Source organism: Heterodontus francisci, chromosome 9, assembly GCF_036365525.1.
Source record: "Heterodontus francisci isolate sHetFra1 chromosome 9, sHetFra1.hap1, whole genome shotgun sequence".
Lineage (NCBI taxonomy): Eukaryota > Metazoa > Chordata > Chondrichthyes > Heterodontiformes > Heterodontidae > Heterodontus > Heterodontus francisci.
The window spans coordinates 31,762,372-31,783,764 of record NC_090379.1 but is presented as its reverse complement, the minus strand read 5'-3'; the positions used below and the strand labels follow the sequence as shown (position 1 = coordinate 31,783,764).

The 21,393-nt window shown below is 39.9% G+C and overlaps 1 protein-coding gene across 3 annotated transcripts; it reads right to left on the bottom strand.

The window, feature by feature from the left end:
• Positions 1–265: 265 nt before the first annotated feature.
• Positions 266–14,881, bottom strand: serpina10b (serpin peptidase inhibitor, clade A (alpha-1 antiproteinase, antitrypsin), member 10b). 3 transcript variants are annotated; one of them, XM_068038733.1, is made up of 5 exons: positions 14,806–14,881; positions 8,519–9,257; positions 6,737–7,007; positions 654–801; positions 266–522 (listed from the first exon to the last, which is right to left on the bottom strand). In XM_068038733.1, the coding sequence occupies exons 2-5, from the start codon at positions 9,225–9,227 to the stop codon at positions 331–333; spliced, it is 1,320 nt and encodes a 439-aa protein (XP_067894834.1). In that variant the 5' UTR covers positions 9,228–9,257; positions 14,806–14,881; the 3' UTR covers positions 266–330. The 3 variants fall into 3 exon arrangements, with proteins under 3 accessions (XP_067894834.1, XP_067894833.1, XP_067894836.1); XM_068038732.1 differs by having other exon boundaries at positions 14,799–14,880; XM_068038735.1 differs by having other exon boundaries at positions 8,519–9,272; positions 14,806–14,880.
• Between the last annotated feature and the right edge of the window lie 6,512 nt (positions 14,882–21,393).

Below are 21,393 nucleotides of genomic sequence, written 5' to 3'. Positions count from 1 at the left end.
GAACTCACTTCCTCAAAAGGTAGTGGAAGCAGAGTCTTTGAATATTTTTAAGGCAGAGGTAGATAAATTCTTGATGAGCAAGGGCTGAGGTTATTGGAGGTAGGCGGGAATGTGGAGTTGAGGTTACAATTAGATCAGCCATGATCTTATTGAATGGTGGAGCAGGCTTGAGGGGCCGAGTGGCCTACTCCTGCTCCGATTTCGTATGTTCGTATGTATGTAATCACAGTATTTCCTAAAATGCTGCCAGTCCTTTCAAGAGCCGTTATTGGTAATGCCAAATTTACAAAAAATTTAATTTTAAAAACAATACTTCCACCAGAATACACTCTAAAGCTTGGTGGGATCTTTCACCCTTCCTATAAACAGTAGAGTTTTTGTTATTTCTTCATAAATCATAAAGATAAAAGGACGTTCCACTTTTATGACCGAAGGAAGTGAATAAGGCACTGCTGAAACACCAGTGACTGCTGCAGCTTCTGTTCCTCTCTCGTTCACGTCAATCACTGCTTTGTGAATAACCTGGAAAAATGAACAAAAAACACAACTGATCATTAGCTCTTTCCTCCTTCTCATGCTGCATTAAAATAAGTGCAGCAATCACACTAGAAAAACTAGCAAGCATGCTAAGTGATCATTTTTGGAATGTCTACCTTGGATATCTTCAGCTGGTAGGATGATGAGATTCCAGAAAAATTGGCTGCATTTGTGAAGGGTGTTATCATTCCCAACTGTCTTAGCTTCCTTTCCATGTTATACGACTTGTCCAATTTAAATTTTGGAAAATATAGTTCTATTTTCCTAGGACAACCAAAGAGATGCTATGATTTACAAAGAATGGAAAGCCAAGGAAAAGCAGGATTATAATTTTATTACTGTTCAAATCTCATGACCTATAATACAATATCCACAAGTATTTTCTAAAAGAAGCATGAGGGAAGAAAAACAATCAAGATATCAAGCAAGGTCTTTGCTTGTGGAATCTCGGTTGTATCCAGCCCAGACCAGTGAGGTGAAATTATTTGTCAGATTGTGGCAATTATTTCATAGTAAGCTTAAAAGACTGATGTGCTTTTTTAAATGTATATGTAAAAAAAAGCTTGTTCAATTAATATAATGCACTTCTATTCCAGCTGGTTTGTCATAGGAACAGAAGTAGGCAATTCAGCACCGAGAACCTGCTCCGCTATTTATTTAAATCATGGCTTACCTGTACCTCAACTCCATTACCCACTTTAGCTCCATCCTCTACACTGTCTTTTGCCCAGCTACTATAAGAGATGCTATGCAGAGCACTCAGTTGTCTCTGTACCACATACAAAGAACTGGGGTCCAACTCCAATCTGCTGAGCTTCTGCAAACTCAGCAGTAGAGCTTGTCTGCTTTTTAGAAATTTATATATTGCTATTCAGCAGATTCTGGCAATAGAATTGCAATATTGGAGGTTCTGCCACTAGCTATACCAATTAAAAAAGGCTGCCTCTTTAATAATAGGGAGTTAGTAAAAGATGTCACCATGGTTCTACAGAGAAAATCTTCTGAAACCAGGATTTGAGCACACTATTAGCAGAATGTAAGGAGAATTCTGTGTGAACTCTCACCTTACTTCTGTGCTCAGTGAGTAAATGGAAGGTAATTCATTGTCATTATGTACTTGGGTTCACTGCAAGTCTTCAGTGGCTCACTCTCTCAAAATAAACTTTATAGTGAAGCTAAGTTAAAAAGATAAATCAGTGGCACAGCATATTGGTTAACCACTACTGCCATGCCCTGGAGCAGAAGGATACAGATTGGTGTCTGAATCAACCATCTGTCAAGTTCTTTATCTCAGCCAAGCTGTCCGGGGCAAGAGCCAGGTGGAGCTGATGCATTCGTACATAGCAAATGAAAAAATGAAGCAATTTGGATCACTTCTAGCAACTGATCACAAGCCAGCACTGGCAAAGATATGTGAACATATTGTCTTTCAATTCCTCATCCAGGTAATGAGGTTTGACATGCAGGGAAAAAAGGTGACAGGATAATCACTGGAGCAATTTGAATTGCAGTAGAGTGGAATGGCCCATACTTACCATGAAGTGATAATTCATTAAGAAATTATGACAGTATGAGTATTTCCCTGGCTGATTTTATTTTTACAATTGAATGCTTATATATGATTTTATTTTTAATGTTACTCAGTTTAAAAATTACACTGGTGTTTAAATGAGTTGATCTGAACCTGGATTTATTTATCTCCTAAGTAAGTATTAGAATTTGGATTTCTAATGATTGGTGGCACCCCATCTTAGGAAGGATGGATTGGCCTTGGAGGGAGTGCAGTGTAGATTTATTAGAATGATACCTGGACTCCCAAGGGTTAAATTATAAGAAATTACACTCTAGGGTTGTATTCCCTGGAATTTAAAAGATTAAGGGTGATTTGATAAAAGTTTTCAAGATATTAAGGGAATGGATAGGGTAGCTAGAGAGAAACTAATTCCACTCATTGGCAGGTCTAGGATGAGCAGGCATAAACAAAAAATTAGAGCCAGGCCTGTCTGGAGTGAGGTTAGGAAACACTTCTACATGCAAAGGGTGGTACAAGTTTTGAAATCTCTTCACAAACAGCAGTTGATACTGGGTAAATTGTAAAATTTAAATCTGAGAATTTTTGTTGTTGTTAACCAATGGTATTACGGGGTATGGGCAAAGACGGATATCTGGAGTTCGGTCACAGATCAGCCATGAACTCATTGAATGGTGGAACAAGCTTGAGCTGCTAATTGTCCTGCTACTATGTGCCTAAAATCAGAACTTGTGTACTACATTAATGCAGCACATTCTCAGTAAATTGCCAGTAACCTAGAACTAAGCTCATTTTACATAATGCTGACTACTGAGGACCCCAGTTACTAAACATTTTGATAAGATGGTTCTTTCCAATTTTGCGTAATGTCGTAGAATGGTTATGATATTGGACCAGAAACCATCGGAGTTCAATTCTTATTATGGCAAGTTTTGAAATTGAATTCAATAAAATCTCTTAATTTGTGGTCTGGTACCAGAAAAAATGACCACAGAAGCTGTTGGATTATTGTAAAAATGTAGGTGTTTCACTAAAGTTCTTCTGGGAAGGAAATCTGCCAAACCAACCTGCTCTGGCCAAAAGGCCCATGCCTTTTCAAATGGCCCAGTAAGCTATTCATAGAGTCATAGAGTTATGCAGCACAGAAACAGGCCCTTTGGCCCATCATGTATGTGCCAGCCATCAAGCGCCTATCTATTCTAATCCCATTTTCCAGCACCTGGCCTGTAGCCTTGTATGCTATGGCGTTTCAACTGCTCATCTAAATACTTTCTGTCTCTACCACCCCTTCAGATTCAGTGTGTTCCAGATTCCAATCACCCTCTGGGGGAAAAGATTTTTGCTCAAATCCCCTCTAAACCTCCTTCCCCTTACCTGAAATCTATGCCCCCTTGTTATTGACACCTCTGCTAGGGGAAAAAGTTTCTTCCTATCTATGCCCCTCTTTATTTTGTATACCTCAATCAGATCCCCCCTCAGCCTTCTCTGCTCTAAGGAAAACAACCCTAGCCTATCCAGTCTCTCTTCATAGCTGAAATGCTGCAGTCCAGGCAACATCCTGGTGAATCTCCTCTGCACCCTCTCCAGTGCAATCACATCCTTCCTGTAGTGTGGTGACCAGAACTGTACACAGTACTCCAGCTGTGACCTAACTAACATTTGATACAGCTCCATCATAACCTCCCTGCTCTTGTATTCTATGCCTCGGCTAATAAAAATAAGTATCCTATATGCCTTCCTCACCCACCTTATCTACCTGTGCTGCTGCCTTCAGTGACCTATGGACAAGTACACCAAGGTCCCTCTGACCCTCTGTACTTCCTAGGGTCCTACCACCCATTATATATTCCCTTGCCTTGTTAGTCCTCCCAAAATGCATCACCTCACACTTCTCAGAATTAAATTCCATTGGCCACTGCTCTGCCCATCTTACCAGCCTATCTATATCGTTATGTAATCTAAGGCTTTCCTCCTCACTATTTACGACACCACCAATTTTCATGTCATCTGCGATCTTACTGATCATACTTCCTATATTCATGTCTAAATCATTAATGTACAGTACAAACAGTGTAGGGTCCCAGCACCGATCCCTGCGGTACACAGGCTTCCAATTGCAAAAACAACCCTCGACCATTACCCTCTGCCTCCTGCCACTAAACCAATTTTGGATCCAAATTGTCAAATTGCCCTGGATCCCATGGGCTCTTACCTTCTTAACCAATCTCCCATGCGAGACCTTATCAAAAGCCTTTCTGAAGTCCATGTAGACTACATCAACTGCTTTACCCTCATCTACACATCTAGTCACCTCCTTGAAAAATTCAATCAAATTTGTTAGACATGATCTCCCCCTGACAAAGCTATGCTGACTATCCCTGATTAATCCCTGTCTCTCCAAGTGGAGATTAATTCTGTCCCTTAGAATTCTTTTCAATAGTTTCCCTACCACTTATGTCAGACTCACCGGCCTGGTTTATCCCTACTACCCTTCTTGAATAATGGTACTACATTCGCTGTCCTCCAGTCCTCTGGCACCTCTCCTGTGGCCAGAGAGGATTTGAAAATTTGTGTCAGAGTCCCTGCTATCTGCTCCCTCACCTCATGTGACAGCCTGGGATACATCTCATCTGGGCCTGCGGATTTATCCTCTTTTAAGCCCACTAAAACCGTTAATATCTCCTCCCTTTCAATGCTAATTAGTTGGAGTATATCACAATCCCCCTCCCTGATCTCAACGCCTACATTGTCCTTCTCCATAGTGAACACAGATGAAAAGTAATCATTTAAAACCTCACCTATGTCCTCCAGCTCCACACACACAGACTTTCACTTTGGTCCCTAATGGGTCCTACTCTTTCCCTTGTTATCCTCTTGCCCTTAATATATTTATAAAACGCCTTGGGATTTTCCTTTATTTTGCCCGCCAGTGTTTTTTCATGCCCCCTCTTTGCTCTCCTAATTACTTTTTTAAGTACCCCCCCTACACTTTCTATACTCCTCTAGCGCCTCTGCTGTTTTCAGCGCTTTGAATCTGCCATTAGCCTCCTTTTTTTCATTATCCAATACTCTCTATCCCTTGACATCCAGGGTTTCCTGGACTTGTTAGTCCTACCTTTCACCTTTATGGGAACATGTTGGCCCTGAACTCTCACTATTTCCTTTTTGAATGACTCCCACTGGTCTGATGTAGACTCTCCTACAATTAGTTGCTCCCAGTCCACTTTGGCCAGATCCTGTTTTATCATACTGAAATCAGCCTTCCTCCAATTCAGTACCTTTATTTCCGGTCCATCTATGTCCTTTTCCATAACTACCTTAAATCTTATAGAGTTATGGTCACTATCCACGAAATGCTCCCCCACTGACACTTCTACCACTTGTCCAGCTTCATTCTGTAGGATTAGGTCCAGAACCACCCCTTCTCTTGTAGGACTTTCTACGTGCTGGCTCAAAAAGCTCTCCTGGATGCACTTTAAGAATTATGCCCCTTTAGGCCTTTTGCACTAAGACTATCCCAGTTAATATTGGGGAAGTTGAAATCCCCTACTATTATTACCCTATTATTTTTACACCTCTCTGAGATTTGTCTACATATGTGCTCCTCTATCTCTCCCTGACTATTTGAAGGCCTGTAGTACACTCCCAGCCAAGTGATTGCCACCTTTTTGTTTTTAAGTTCTACCCATATGGCCTCATTTGAGGAACCTTCTAAGATATCATCCCTCCTTACTGCAGTAATTGACTCCTTGATCAATAATGCAATGCCACCTCCTCTTTTACACCCACCTCCCAACCCACCCATCACACCTGAAGGTTCTATATCCTGGAATATTAAACTGCCAGTCCTGCCCTTCCCTCAACCATGTCTCTGTGATAGCAATAATATCATATTCCCATGTGTTAATCAATGCCCTCGATTCATCTGCCTTACTTGTAAGACTCTTTGCGTTAAAATAGATGCAATCCAGCCTTGCATTATTCGCTTGTGCCTTAACAGGTCTATATTTGCTCTGCCTTCCAGACTGACTTAATTTCTCTTCTATATTTGGCTGTGCATCACCCCCTACTGTACCTCCACTCTCTACTCATTTGAAAAATAATCACTATGAGCTAGTTTTCAGTGATTATTTTTACAACTGAGTAGCTTATTTCAGAGGGCAGGTAGAGATAGTCTATGAACACGATCAAGCAAGCATTGCCCACGACTCCAGAAAATATAGTAAAAAATTGCTTTATCTACTTCTGGAAATTAACCCAACCATTTTCCCTTATACAAAATAAGATATGTGCCCTTAATAATTTCTCATACAAAAACACGCAATGATGGTCAATTATTCATTATCGTTGCACCTTTAAGATTGTGAAAAGACCCTTATCTAAAACAAGTACATATCATTTTAGTTAAATCTAAGTTTAATTTAAATGATGAAATTAAGTTACAGGTAATAATAATGAAGCTTAGACTTCTTCTGGGCCTACCAAGCCACCTCGGACTTTCACCTCATTTCACATATATCAAAGAAACTTAAATTACTGTAATGAAGAATGGGCTGTAATTGAGGATAGCAGTTTATTGAAAAAGGTATGTGAGCTCTTCCCCCATTCAATCTGCTTGTTCTCGATTACATGCTCATTACTGTTTAATTGTAAAACTGGAAGTTGTACTTAGGTTTCATGGCTTTGATCCACTGGGCAATTAATCTTGCAGTTAGCTCATCTTCTAGAAGTAGGTACTCTCCATCCATTGATGCCACCACCAACATGCTTGCACTTCCTTGGTATGGAATCTTCAGGATTATACAAGAATGGGTCTCGTCACGTGTTAAGAGAAATGAGTCATATTTGAACATCATTGGAACTTTGACTCTTGTGTATGCGTTTACATAAAATGTCCCATCCATAGTAGTGTTTGGATCAAAGGGAGCCATCCACTTCCCTGAAGAAAAATAGGCATTCGTTGCTGATCCATAATTACTCATTATTTGTTTTCTCATATTGCACAGACATGTGTATCTTTGGTTGGGTGACTATTGTTGGGTGGAGTATTATGGACATTAAGTAGCAAGGGTTTCCATTTCTTAGTTTTCTTTTCATAATAGTTAATTATTTTCTCCCCCTCTCTCCTTAACCTCACACTGCAAGAGACAGTATTAAGCTGAAAGAAAAGGCTTACACAAATGCAAGGAAAAAGGGAAATTAGAGATGCAAAAAGGGAGTATGAACAAAAACGTAAGAAAACAAAGTAAAAGAGTGGTATGGTAAGGAGGAATGTGAGCCCATTAAAGACAGGTGCAGGTTATACTATAATGGATAATAAGGACATGGCAAACTTGTTTAATGGATACCAGAAATCTGAGGAACAAAGGAATCTGGGTGGCCAGGTACACAAATCACTAAAAGCTGTTGCACAGGTACACAAATAATCGAAAGCTAATAGAAAGGTGGCTTTCATTTCACAGAGGTTGGAATACAAAAGCAAACAAGTTATGCTTCAGTTGTGCAGAACCTTGGTTAGACTGCAGCTGGAGTCTAGTGTTCAGTTTTGGGCACCGTACCACAGGAAGGATAGATTGGCTTTAAAGAGCAATACGGTGCAGATTTATCAAAATTATACTGAAACTTAGAGGCTCAAATTATGAGGACAAGTTGCAAAAAAAGGATTATATTCCTTTGAGGTTAGAAGGTTGAGGGTGATTTAATTGAGGCATTTATAATGATAAAAGAATTGGATTGTGTAAATGCAGAGAACCTATTTCCTCCGGTGAGGGAATCCAGAACAAAGGTGCACAATCTTAAAATTAGAGACATGCAATTCAGGTGTCGATTGGTGGGGGGGGGGGGGGGGGGGATGGTGGGAAGGGATCAAGGTTTAAAGTTGTTAAAGGTCGGGGGTGGGGGGAAGGTCAGGATCTACACAAAAGTTTTTTTTGGGGGGGAAAAGTCCAATTAATCTATCGATTCTTCCTTGGGGGTGAGGGGAGTGAAAATGTTATTACAGGTTTTACTTTAATTTTCATTATTCTATCTCTTTAAAAATTCAAATGATCCCTAAAGGGCTTGAAGCCCTTTAAAGTGACGCCGACGCCGAATGCCATTGCTTGGGATGGAATGGCCACCCCTTTACGTTATTGGGGAGCGGCTGCTCCACCCCCTCCATTTAAGTGAGCCACCGCGCGAAATATCGTGGGGGCTCAACGGCGGCACATCCGTGCCTGAAGTCCACCGACTTCAAAGCACGCTGCCACGATGTGTGGTGCGCCTATAAAATTCAGCCCAATGTCACCTAGCTGTCACCACTTAATTTATTTCATCTTCTATTCTTTCCAGCCTTACTGATGTCTTTACTTTGAGCCTTTCACCTAGGTTTCTTAAGTCACAAAACAAAATTGTTAAGGTTTATATTTTTAATATTTTGAATGAATTTCATATACTCAATTGAAATCTTACCTTTGAATAAGATGTAATTAGTAAACATAAGTTTGGTTTCACTATCCACAGAGTCTAAAAACTTGTTGATTTTTCCATTTGTTCTATTGAAGATATATTGATTAATAATATCTTTGGTATTGGCTGTTTCTTGAAAATTTACTGGAATAATATGAGCATTATAAAAATAAGAAAGATCGTCGACGAACATTCGTTTCAAATCAATGTTATCCTGTACAAACAAAGAACTTCCCTGTGAGATAAGAAGCTCCTTGTTTTTGGTAATGTTGCAGTGAAGCCACTGGAACAACATGTGCAATAGGTGCTGGTTATCAGAATTGCCCAAATCTTTTATGTTGAGACCTTGGAGTATGTCATCATATGTAGCTTGTTTAGCACCAAGGGACAGCATAGCGAAGATTGTGGAGACAGTAATAGGTGAAAAAAGTACATTATCTTCATATAGGTTTGCTATTTTTCTGTAGAGGTTTAAACCAAATTCACTATTCTTTTCTGTTAATGCGTGGATTGTTTGCATATCAGGGACTGATTCCATTTGGTCTGATTGTGTAGGTATCACATCAACATTATGTTCTGAACCTGCATTGAAATTTTGAGGCTGCTGCAGCTTGCTCCTTTGCTGAAATTCAAATTGGGCTTGGTGTTGCTGTGCTATTGTAGTGATCATAAATCCACCACAGATCAGAAGGATGAGAATTTCCATTTTCATTTTTTCTTGTCTTAGTGATCTCCAAGTTACCTGTAAAGTGACAAGCTACATTTTATATGAATATTAGTATAATACTAATGCATTATCCTTGCAGTAGCGTAATCATACATGATCTAAGAAAGTTCACAGAATTGTTACAGCGCAGAAGGAGGCCGTTTGACCCATCGTGTCTGCACTGGCTCTCCAAATGAGCAATTCATCTAATGCCATTCCCCTGCCTTCTCCCCGTAACTCTGCACATTCTTCCTTTTCAGATAACAGTCTAATTCCCTTTTGAATGCCTCGATTGAACCTGTCTCCACCACACTGTCAGGTAGTGCATTTTAGACCTTAACCACTCACTGCGTGAAGAAGTTTTTCCTCAGGTTGCTTTTGCCTCTGTTGCCAATCGCTTTAAATCTGTGCCCTCTCGTTCTCGATCCTTTCACAAGTGGGAACAGTTTTTCCCTATCTGCTCTGTCCAGACCCCTCATGATTTCAAATACCTCTATCAAATCTCGTCTTCGCCTTCTCTTCTCCAAGAAAAATAGTCCCAACTTCTCCAATCTGTCTTCTTTCCTGAAGTTCCTCATCCCTGGAACCATTCTCGAGAATCTTTTCTGTACTCTCTCCAATGCCTTCACATCTTTCCTTTAGTGTGGCGTCCTGAACTGGACGCAATACTCCAGCTGAAACCGAACTAGTGTTTTATACAAGTTTACTATAACCTCCTTACTCTTGTATTCTATGCCCCTATTAATAAATCCCAGGATATTGTATGCTTTATTAACCGCTCTATCAACCTATCCTGCCACCTTCAATGACTTATACACATATACCCCCAGGTCCCTCTGCTCTTGCAACCCCTTTAGAGTTTTATTCTTTATGTTATCTTGTCTCTCCATGTTCTTCCTACCAAAATGAATGACTTTACATTTCTCCACATTGAACGACATCTGCCACATGTCTGCCATTCCATCCACCTATGTCCTTTTGAAGTTCTACGCTATCCTCCTCACAGTTCACAATGCTTCAAAGTTTCATATCATCTGCAAATTTTGAAACTGTGCTCTATCACCAAGGTCTAGGTCATTAATTTATATCAGGAAGAGCAAGGGTCCCAACACTGACTCCTGGGGAACTCCACTGCAAACGTTCCTCCAGCCTGAAGAACATCCATTAATCAGTACTCTCTCTTTCCTGTCACTCAGCCAATCCCGTATCCATGTTGTTGCTGTCTCTTTTATTCCATGAGCTATAATTTTGCCCACAAGTCTGTTGTGTGGCACTGTATCAAATGCCTTTTGGAAGTCCATGTACACCACATCAACAGCATTACCCTCATCAACCCTCTCTGTTACCTCTTCAAAAATATCCAAGTTAGTTAAACATGATTTTCCCTTAACAAATCCATGCTGGCTTTCCTGTAGTAACCTGCATTTGTCCATGTGACCATTAATTTGGTCCTGAATTAATGTTTCTAGAAGTTTCCCCATCATCAAATTTAAACTGACTAGCCTGTAATTGCTTGGCTTATCTTTACATCCTTTTTTGCACAAGGGTGTAATATTTACAATTCTCCAGTCCTCTGGCACCACCCCGAGTCTAAGGAAGACTGTAAAATTATGGCCAGTGTCTCTGCAATTTCCACTCTCACTTCCCTCAGTATCCTTGGATACATCTCATCCGGCCCTCATGCTTTATCAACTTTAAGTACATTCAGCCTATCTAATACCTCCTCATCAATTTTAAATCCTTCCAGTGTATTAATTATCTCTTCATTCACTGTGGCCTGGGTAGCATCATCTTCCTTAGTATAGATAGATGCAAAGTATTCATTTAATACCTCAGCTATTTCCCCTGCCTCCACACGTAAATTCCCCTTTTGGTCCCTAATGGGCCCTACCCCACCTTTTAGCACCATTTACTATTTATATGCCTATAAAAGACTTTGGGATTCCCTTTCATGTTAGTGGCCAGTCTCTTTTCATGTTCTCATTTTGCTTCTCTTATTTGCCTTTTCACATCCCCTCTGAAAATTCTGTATTCAGCCTGGTTCTCCATTGTATTATCTACCTGACATCTGTCATAAGCACACTTTTTCTTCTTTATCTCTAGCTCTTTTGTCATCCAGGGAGCTACAAATTTATTTGTCCTACCTTTCCCCTTCAGGGAATATACCTTGACTGTGCCTGAACTATCTCTTCTTTGAAGGTAGCCCATTGTTCAGTTACTGTTTTTCCTTCTAACCTTTGATTCCAATTTATTTGCCCCAGATCCATTCTTACCCCATTGAAGTTGACTTTCCCCCAGATTCTTCTTTGTCCTTTTCCATAACCAACCTAAAACTTATGATACAATGATAACTGTCTCCTAAATGTTCTCCTGCTGATATTTAATCCACTTGGCCCACCTCATTCCCAAGAACCAGGTCCTGCAGTGCCTCCCTTCTTGTTGGACTGAAAACATACTGCTGTAGAAAATTTTCCTGAACACACTCTTGGAACTCTTGCCCCTCGCTGCCCTTAACACTACTATCCCAGTCTATATTCAGGTAATTGAAGTCCCCCATTATAACTACTCTATAATTCTTGCATCTCTGCAATTTTCTTGCAAATTTATTCCTCTTTATCCTTTCCACTAGTTGGTGGCCTATAGACTACACCGAGCAATGTAATTGCACCCTTTTTGATCCTTAGCTGTAGCCAAATAAATTCCTTCCTTGATCCCTCAGGGATGTCCTCTCTCTCCAGCACTGCAATGCTCTCCTTAATCAATACTGCCACCCCTCCCCTTTTTTTCACTTTTTTTATCTTTTCTGAACACCTTGTATCCAGGAATATTTAACAGCCAGTCCTGCCCTTCTTTGAGCCAGGTCTTGGTTATAGCCACAACATCATATTTCCACTCAATCTACGCCGTAACTCACCAATCACATTAACCATACTCCGTGCATTCACATCCATGCACATTAACCCTGATTTAGACTTTATTACTTTCTCCCTTACTCTGACCCCACCTAATAACTTGCCATTCCCTACTGTTGTGCTATTTCTCTCTCTCCCAGTATTCTGTGCACCTTGGTATTCCCCTGCCAAGTTTGTTTAAACTGTCCCCAATAGCACCAGCAAATTGCCCTGACAGATGTAATGCAACCTTCCACTGAAGTATTTAAAAAATAATGTATAAAAGAGCAGATACCATACCAAGGTGGGAGAACTTAAATGGGCTTTGAGAACATTCTTAAAGGTAGAGGGGCTTTGGGAAGGAGTTCAAAGAAGAGGGCTAAGGCTTCTGAAGAGGGCTAAGGCTTCTGAGGACTCTGCCACCAGGAGGAGGAACTGAGTGCATGCATAAAAACCCATGGTTGGAAGACCAAAGGTTGTAGGAGGGGATATCATGTCAGTGGAGGTTGCAGAGATAGGGTGCTTCTGGATTGTGAAGGTATTTGAGAATGAGGATTTTAGTACATTAGACAGTAGGCAGTCGATATTGATCAATTAGGATAGAGATAAAGGGTGAGTAGGATTTAATGTAGGATAAGATATGGGTGACTGAATTTTGGACAAGTTTTTCCATGAAGGTCGGATGATGGGATGGTTAGAGGTGACAGAAGTGTGGACAAGGGTTTCAGCAGCAGTGGGGTTGAGATAGAAGCATGAATGGACAACATTGCAAAGGTGAATGTAAGCAGTTGGATGATGGGAAAGAAATGGGGTTTGACTCTCAACTCCTTATAATTTGAAAATTAGATCTTGAAGTGAGCTAAAAAAAAAATGACTGATATTTATTCTCAGGTTAAACTAACTGAAAACTGAATCAGGAAATGTAGCCTAATGGGGAACATAGCATGTAAATCAATATATCAATTATTTAATTTATTCAGAACTTAAAGTGAAATGCTAAATATTGCCAGGTTGCAACATTGATGTATAGAGAAATGTGTTGAAAGCCATATTTAGTTATTGTTTGCAGAATTTTTTTTTAAATGGAAAACTTACAAATTGATTCTCTTTTTTTGGGCTGGTTTCTTTCTTTAGCTAGATTGCCAAAATCTATTTACTTAAAAAAAAAAGTCACTCTCCCACACAAAGACGGAAAAAGCTCTTTCTGAATGAGATCACAGTCCCTGGGAGCCAAAGCATTATTGTTATTGCAAGATACATGTTTGGAACAAGTTTTCTGTAACACAGCCTATATTGAAAAGATTCAGGATGCCTAGTTCCACTCGACTTATAATGGAAAACCGTACAGTCTGTTGACAGTTTTATCCCATGCAGGCTGATGCTGTATGCTGCAACTTGCCACTTTCTATTGCTTATTTCTCACCTGTATTCTGCATGGCAGCAGGATAATTAAAAATATCAACCATGATTTGAGTCTTCACAATTATGCCCAGACACTTTTTTTTAAAGTTTCTACTATTGAAGCCTGTTCTGTCAAAAAGAAGGAAGTGTAAGGACTACCTTGTGATATGTGAGTATGGGGAGGCGGTGGTGCAGTGGTAATGTCGCTGGACTAGTTATCCAGAGGCCTGGGCTAATGCCCCGGGGACACAGGTTCAAATCCCACCTTGGCAGCTGGTGGAATTTAAATTCAATGAATTAAAAAAACCTGGAATTGAAAGCTAGTCTCAGTAATCGTGCCATGAAACTACCATCGATTGTTGTAAAAACCTATCTGGCTCACTAATGTCCTTTAGGGAAGGAAATCTGCCATCCTACCTGGTCTGGCCTACATGCAATGTGGTTGACTCTTAATTGCCCTCTCACATGGCCTAGCAAGCCACTCAGGTCAAGGGCAATTAGGGATGGGCCACAAATGCTGGCCTTGCCCGCGATGCCCACATCCCAAGAAAGAATTTTTTAAAAATTGTCTGCATGTTTTAACATAAATACATGGTACTAGTGACAAAAATATGAAAGTGTGGATAATTGTAGATCAATGAAGAATGATGTTAGTCAATCAACACCTGTAATATAAACATATCTCATTGCATCAGACCATCAAATTATCAAATATAGTATCTAATGGTGCAAGCCTTTGGTTTAGTGGCAGCATTTCCACTTCTGAGTCAGAAGGTGCAGGATTTAAACTCCGTTCTGGATAGTCCCGGCGAGTGGAGACTGGAGATCCTATCCTAAATTCTGCATTGTATTCAGCGTCTGTGGGTGCCCATTGTATGGGTTGCAGGAGCCCATAGAATCCTCCTGCCATATAGGACTAACCACCTTGCCGGGTTGTATAAAAAGATGGTTACAACCGCGGAGGGACTTCTCCTATCGCAGCCTGTCAGTCTGTTATTCAACCAGAGACCCCTTTCACGACTTTGCACTATTTTCCAAGGGCCGAGTGTGAAGATACAGAAATAACAATAGCTTTTTTGAATCGATGACAGCAAAAACACAGCTTTTTTAGTTTGTGTTTCACTTATATTTTACTACATTGCTGGCCCTGATTCTAATGCAGCACTGCCCACACAGATCACAAACTACTACTTTAATTTTAATTTTATCAAACTAATTATAAATTGATAAGCAAAACAATGGAAAAGAGATGCAACAGTTAAACTATTGCTGTGTCAAATCTTACCACTCACATTTCTCTTCTTGCTTGTACTGAAAGCAACAGTTTTTTTTACTGCTACATGCCTTTCAACATAGTTCTGATGGATATTTCGTTGTGGAGAAAAGCCAATTGAGTAAACAAGTCACAAACCATTTTTTGCTCGTTAACCATTAACAATAAGTACATATTACCAAATGTGCAGATATAATCTGGTCCTTGAAGCTTGAACAAAAACACTAGCTCTGAAATATTTTCAGCTCTATTTTTCTCTTGCTCTAAAAGCATGAAGAAGATGTTGTAGGTGATAGGGAAAATTGAAGAGATGCCATGCACAACTCTTCCCCTACTGCCTCTCCATCTCAGAAACAAAGTAGCAATTGTCCTTTTGGCCATTTAGGTCCCACACTCTAGAATTCCCTCCTTAAATGTCTTTTCTGCTCCACCTCCCTGTCCCCCTGATTGCACAAATTATAACTCACCTCTTCGACCGAACTTTTGGTCACCCCTCCTAATATATCCTTTTTTGTCTGATTACAACTCAGTGAAGCACCTTAGATGTTTTTTAATATTATAGTTCCACCATATAAATGCAAATCATTATTGTTGCATTACAGGTAGAAAACTGCACATGCTAACAATCTGAAATAAAAACTGAAAATGCTGAAAATACACAGCAGTTCATTAGTGTCTGCTATCAACTGTCAGCTGATTCAGTTGGTCGTACTCACCTCTGGAGCAGAAGGTTGTTGGCTTGAGTTCCAGCACATAACCTTGGCTGACACTCAGCAACACTGACAGTATTGTTAGGGATGCCATCCATCAGATTAGGTGTTACACTGAGACCCCATCTGGTGACCATTAAAGATACCATCATACCATTTGAAAAAGCATAGAGTGTTTCCCCCAGTGTCCTCACCTTCATTCTTCTTCAACTAATACCACCAAAAATAGATTAACTGTACAGACAGAAAATGTGGCAAATACAGAATTGATCTGTCAGCATCTGGAAGATGTTCGGATAAAGGCTTTTTCTCAAAAGGTTAACTTGTTTTTCCTCTTTTCAGATAAAGACTTACATTCGTAACGTGCTTTGACATCTCCCTCACAAACATTCCAAAGCACTTGATATACCATTAATTACTTTTTAAAGTGTAGGTGCATGCTGTGTAAAGATGCACAGCAACCATTTTGTAAGCAGCAGGATCATGCAAACTACAATGAAAGAAAGATCCAGTTAATCTATTTTTGATAGTGTTGGTTGAAGGTCTGCTCTGCCCACCAGTGACATCGGCGAGTGATCCATTTTCGTGATCGGGCCTTATTGTAATAAAATCGATGAGCTGTCAGTGCTAACAGCAGTTCCTATAGGCAGCTCATTGATCAGGTTGGTGCAAATCTTGTGGGAATGCTGCTATTTAAAAGCAGCCTGCCCCTTTTAAAGGGTGGGTACACTGCCCATCTGCTGGTTGCTGGCACTCAGTTTTCAGAAACTGCTGGTGGCAAGATGACTGTGACCAGGGCCCCTGAATTTTCACATTGTGCCATTGAGATGCTAAATGAGCAACTGAGCTGAAGAACGAACGTCTTTTTCTCCTGTGTTGGTGCCCAGGCAAGTTTCTCAACCAGAATGGAAAGAAGTGGCTAGCAAATGAATTGTTCCCAGGATCTGGCAGCAATGTAGAAAGACATCCTTATATATTCTTTATACATTCAGGTCAGTGACCTTTTGTCAGAAACATTAATTGTGTTTGTCTCTCCATAGATGCTGTCTGACCTGCTGAGTATTTCCAGCATTTTGTGTTTATTTCAGAAAGTTAATAGTCTCACCATAACTCCTACTGTTAGTCCTTGCTGAGTCCCTTTCACAACTCTCTAGCTAGGTTTGTGTAAAAGAATTACCTTGCTGCTGCTCTGTGCACACTGAAAATTAGGACAGTCGTTAGATGAAAATTGGCCCCATGGTGTTAGGTGTTATCAACATTGTGGCTCGGTTAAAATTTAGAGGGAGCTGTTGTTATTTATTGCTAAATCTAAGCACCTGATTTGTCTATTATATCTGTACTTCTGCATGCAGTGTCTGTTTAGTTCATTTGGCAAAATGTTCACTTCTAAATTCCAAGGTTTTCAGTTCAAGCCCCACTCCAGGACTAGCGAATGTAATTCAGGCTGACTCTTCAATGCAATATTGAGGCACTGTTGCATTGTTGGAGGTGCTGTCATTCAGATGAGATGACAAATGTGAGCCAAGTCTGCTTGAAAAAGGGTGGGTGTAAAAGATCTGACAAGCAGGAGAATTCTCAATATGCCCTTCCCAACATTTATCCCTTCAACCACCATGAGCTAACTAGTCATTTATCTAATTTGCTGTATGTGGGACTTTGCTGTGCACAGATTGGCTGCCACATTTTCTTACAAAACATTAATTGCACCTCAAAAGAAATTCATTGATTGTAAAGCACTTTGGGATGTCCTGAAGCATGAAGGTCCTGTATAAATGCAAGTTTGTTTGCTCTTCATCTTCATACATACATTAATATATCGCTTTTCTTATGCTGCTCTCCTGTTTTGATGCATGTGTTTCCCTGTGGAAAATCTCAATAAAAAGTTTTATGAAATATTTTTTCTCCAGCTGCACAAAAGCCCTCTGTTCCAAAATTATCCTCACCTTGATTTAAATTAAAGAAAGACTTTGTCAAAAAACAAAACTCTGACACAGAATCCATGTGTGAAAGATTTGGGTCGGGAGCTATCTTCTTCCACTTAACCTGGTTGACTTTATCATTCCATTATGGCACTGGATTAAAACCATACGGAGAGTTTAATATCCTAAACCTGGAGGATAGGAGTAAATAAACCATGCACTGCTCTGTCATCAACCATTTGTCCTTGTTGTTTGATGCAAGATATGTTCAAATGTGGTGTCACTATGCAGCAAAATTGTTGTATACATTCAGTATAAAGCAGCCCTTAGAAATCATAAGAAAATTGCTAGTTTCCTCATGTGGATTTTCAGTCTGAGCTTGTGGTCAATTGTTCTCATGCAACAGGATATAATCCTTTTTACAGACTTCAAGTTTGTAATGTTATTGGCAAAATACATGTCCATATTTTTGATGATCACTGCAGTTGTTTGTTTTAAGCTCTGTTAGTGTAACAATGTACCGGAATGGTTGGTTATGATTCTGTACATGCTTTGAGCCAGTGCAGAAATATTCAATAATTAAACATGGAAGTATTGGTATTTGAAATAAAAACAAGAAATGCTGGAACCACTCGGCAGGTCTGGCAGCATCTGTGAAAAGAGAAGCAGAGTTAACGTTTCGGGTCAGTGACCCTTCTTCGGAACTGACAAATATTAGAAAAGTCACAGGTTATAAGCAAGTGAGGTGGGGGTGGGGCAAGAGATAACAAAGGAGGTCTAGATTGGACCAGGCCACATAGCTGACCAAAAGGTCACAGAGCAAAGGCAAACAATATGTTAATGGTGTGTTGAAAGACAAAGCTTTAGTACAGATTAGGTGTTAATACACTGAATATTGGTATTGGTATTGGTATTAGTATTTTGCTGGCTAATGACAGGATAACAGTAGGCTGCACCAAAAACAGAAAGTGCTGTAACTATTCAGCAAGTCAGGCAGCATCTGTGGAGAGAAAAAGAGTTAACATTTTAGATTTGTGTGATCATTCATCAGAACAAGATCACACAGACCTGAAACATTAACTCTGATTTTCTCTCCACAGATGCTGCCTGACCTGCTGAGTATTTACAGTATTTTCTGTTTTTGTTTCAGATTTCCAGCATCTGCATTATTTTGCTTTTATAACGTTAGGCTACGTTGTCTGAATTAGTTAAAACAATTGTAACTGTGTCACAGAATGAGTTAAGTTTTTGTACCCAAACTGGTTAAGATCCTTGCAGCAAAAAATCAATTAGTTCAATAAGCAGATGTTTGCTTAAACTGTGTAACCTAGGAGAATTATTAAAGTCATTATTTGGATTTCGCAAAGTGATGGCATCTTACTAAGTCCAAATACCACACAGATAAAAGGGAACGGATAATGTTCAAGGAGATTGCTTTCATTGGTTCATTGTATCACCTCCTATGTACTTTCTGCAAGGCCACTTGTAAAATATTTAGGAGATTTTGTAAAGATCTTGTACTCTCAGCAAAGTGTTTTTTTAATGCTCTCTGAAAAACATCTTTGGCTGTACATTGGTCAAGTAGTAAATCCTAAATTCAGAAATTCAAAATTCTGGGTCAAAAATAGCTCTGTTCTGAATGGCCCTACCTAAAAACAATTGAGGTATCCTTCCACTTTTCAAATGTGGTGCCCTGCTGTACATTTGCAACATTGGCATTTTTCGCTATATTATCATCTCTATCTAGTCTGTATGGTTCCATACCACACTACATGGTGCAGTACCTAAACCAAAAAAAATGGGAGGAAGGATTAACCTGGTAACTAGGGACCAGTCAGCTTAACTTTGGAGGTGGGGAAACTTTTACAGACAATAATCTAGGACAAAATCAATTGGCATTTTGAAAAATATGGGCTAATAAATGAAAGTCAACATGGATTGATTAAAGGCAACTTTTGTTTGACTAATTTGATTGAGTTCTTTGATGAAGGGCGGCATAGTGGCGTAGTGGTTAGCACTGCAGCCTCACAGCTCCAGTGACCCAGGTTCAATTCTGGGTATTGCCTGTGTGGAGTTTGCAAGTTCTCCCTGTGACCGCATGGGTTTTCGCCGGGTGCTCTGGTTTCCTCCCACAGCCAAAGACTTGCAGGTTGATAGGTAAATTGGCCATTATAAATTGCCCCTAGTATAGGTTGGTGGTGGGGATGTGGTAGGAATATGGGATTAGTGTAGGATTAGTATAAATGGGTGGTTGATGGTTGGCACAGACTTGGTGGGCCGAAGGGCCTGTTTCAGTGCTGTATCTCTAAATAAAAAATAAATAATGGAGAGGGTTGCTGGGAGTAATGCAGTTGATGTTGTTTATATGGGCTTTCAAAAAGGCATTTGACAAAGTACCACAAAATAGACTTGTGAGCAAAAATTAAAGCCCATGGGATTAAAGGGACAGTGTTAGTGTGAATATGAAATTGACTAAGGGCAGAAAGCAGAAAGAGGTGTTGAACAGTTGTTTTTCCAGACTGATGGGAACTGGTGTTCCCCAAGGTCAGTATTAGGATCGCTACTATCTTTGATATATATTAATAATCTGGACTTGGATAGACAGGGGATCATTTCAAAGTTTCTAGATGACGCAAAACTTGAAAATGTAGTAAACAATTAGGATAGTTGCATACTTCAGGAGGACATAGACTGTGAAATGGGCAGATACATGGCAGATGTAATTGAACTCAGAGAAGTCTGAGGTGGTACATTTTGGTAAGAAGAATGAGGAGAGGCAATATGAACTAAATTCTGCAATTTTAAGGGAGGTGCAAGAACAGAGAAACCTGGGGATGTATGTATACAATTCTTTGAAGGTGACAAGGCAATTTGAGAAGGCTGTTGAAAAAACATAAGGGATGCTTGACATTATGAATAGAGGCATAGAGTACAAAAACAAGGAAGTGATGCTAAACTTCTATAAAACACTGGTTAGGCATCAGCTGAAGTATTGTGTTTAATTCTGGAAAGGCATTAAGGAATGATGCCAAGGCCTTAGAAAGCGTGCAGAAAAGATTTTCTAGAATGATACCAGGGATGAGGGAATTCAGTTATGTGGAGAGACTGTAGAAGCTGGGGCTCTTCTCATGAGAGAAGAGAAGGTTAAGAGGAGATTTGATAGAGGTGTTCAAAATCATGAATGGTTTTGGTAGAGCTAATAAGGAGAAACTGTTTCCAGTTGCAGAAGGGTTGGTAACCAAAGGGCACAGATTTAAGGTGATTAGCAAAAGAACCAGGAGTGACATGAAAAAGATTTATCTTTATCTGGTGAGTTGTTGTGATCTGGAATTGAAAATATGATAGAAGCAAATTTAATAGTAGTTCTCAAAGGGGAATATAGGGGATGTGGTAGGAATATGGAATTAGTGTAGGGTTAGTATAAATGGGTGGTTGATGGTCGGCATAGACTCGGTGGGCCGAAGGGCCTGTTTCAGTGCTGTATCTCTTAAATAAATAAAATAAAAATAAAATAAATAAATATTTGAAGGGAATAATTTACAGGGCTATGGGGAAAGAGTAGGGGTGTGGGATTAATTGGATGGCTCGAGCAAAGAGCTGGCAAAGTAGGTCAAATGGCCTCCTTCTGTGTTGTGTCTAAGACTGCCTCGCACTGCCAGATTGAGAAAAAGCTAAAGCAAAATACTGCAGATGCTGGAAATCTGAAATAAAAACAGAAAATACTGGAAATACTCAGCAGGTCTGGCAAGATCCATGGAGAGAGAAACAGGGTTAATGTTTCAGGTCGATGGCCTTTTATCAGAAATAAAAAGTTAGAGATTTAACAGTTTTTAAGCAAGTCCAGATTAGAGCCATAGAGTCGTACAGCATAGAAACAGGCCCTTCGGCCCACCGTGTCCATGCCGTCCATAATGCCTATCTATACTAATCCCACCTGCCTGCATTAATTCCATATCCCTCTATGTCTTGCTCATTCAA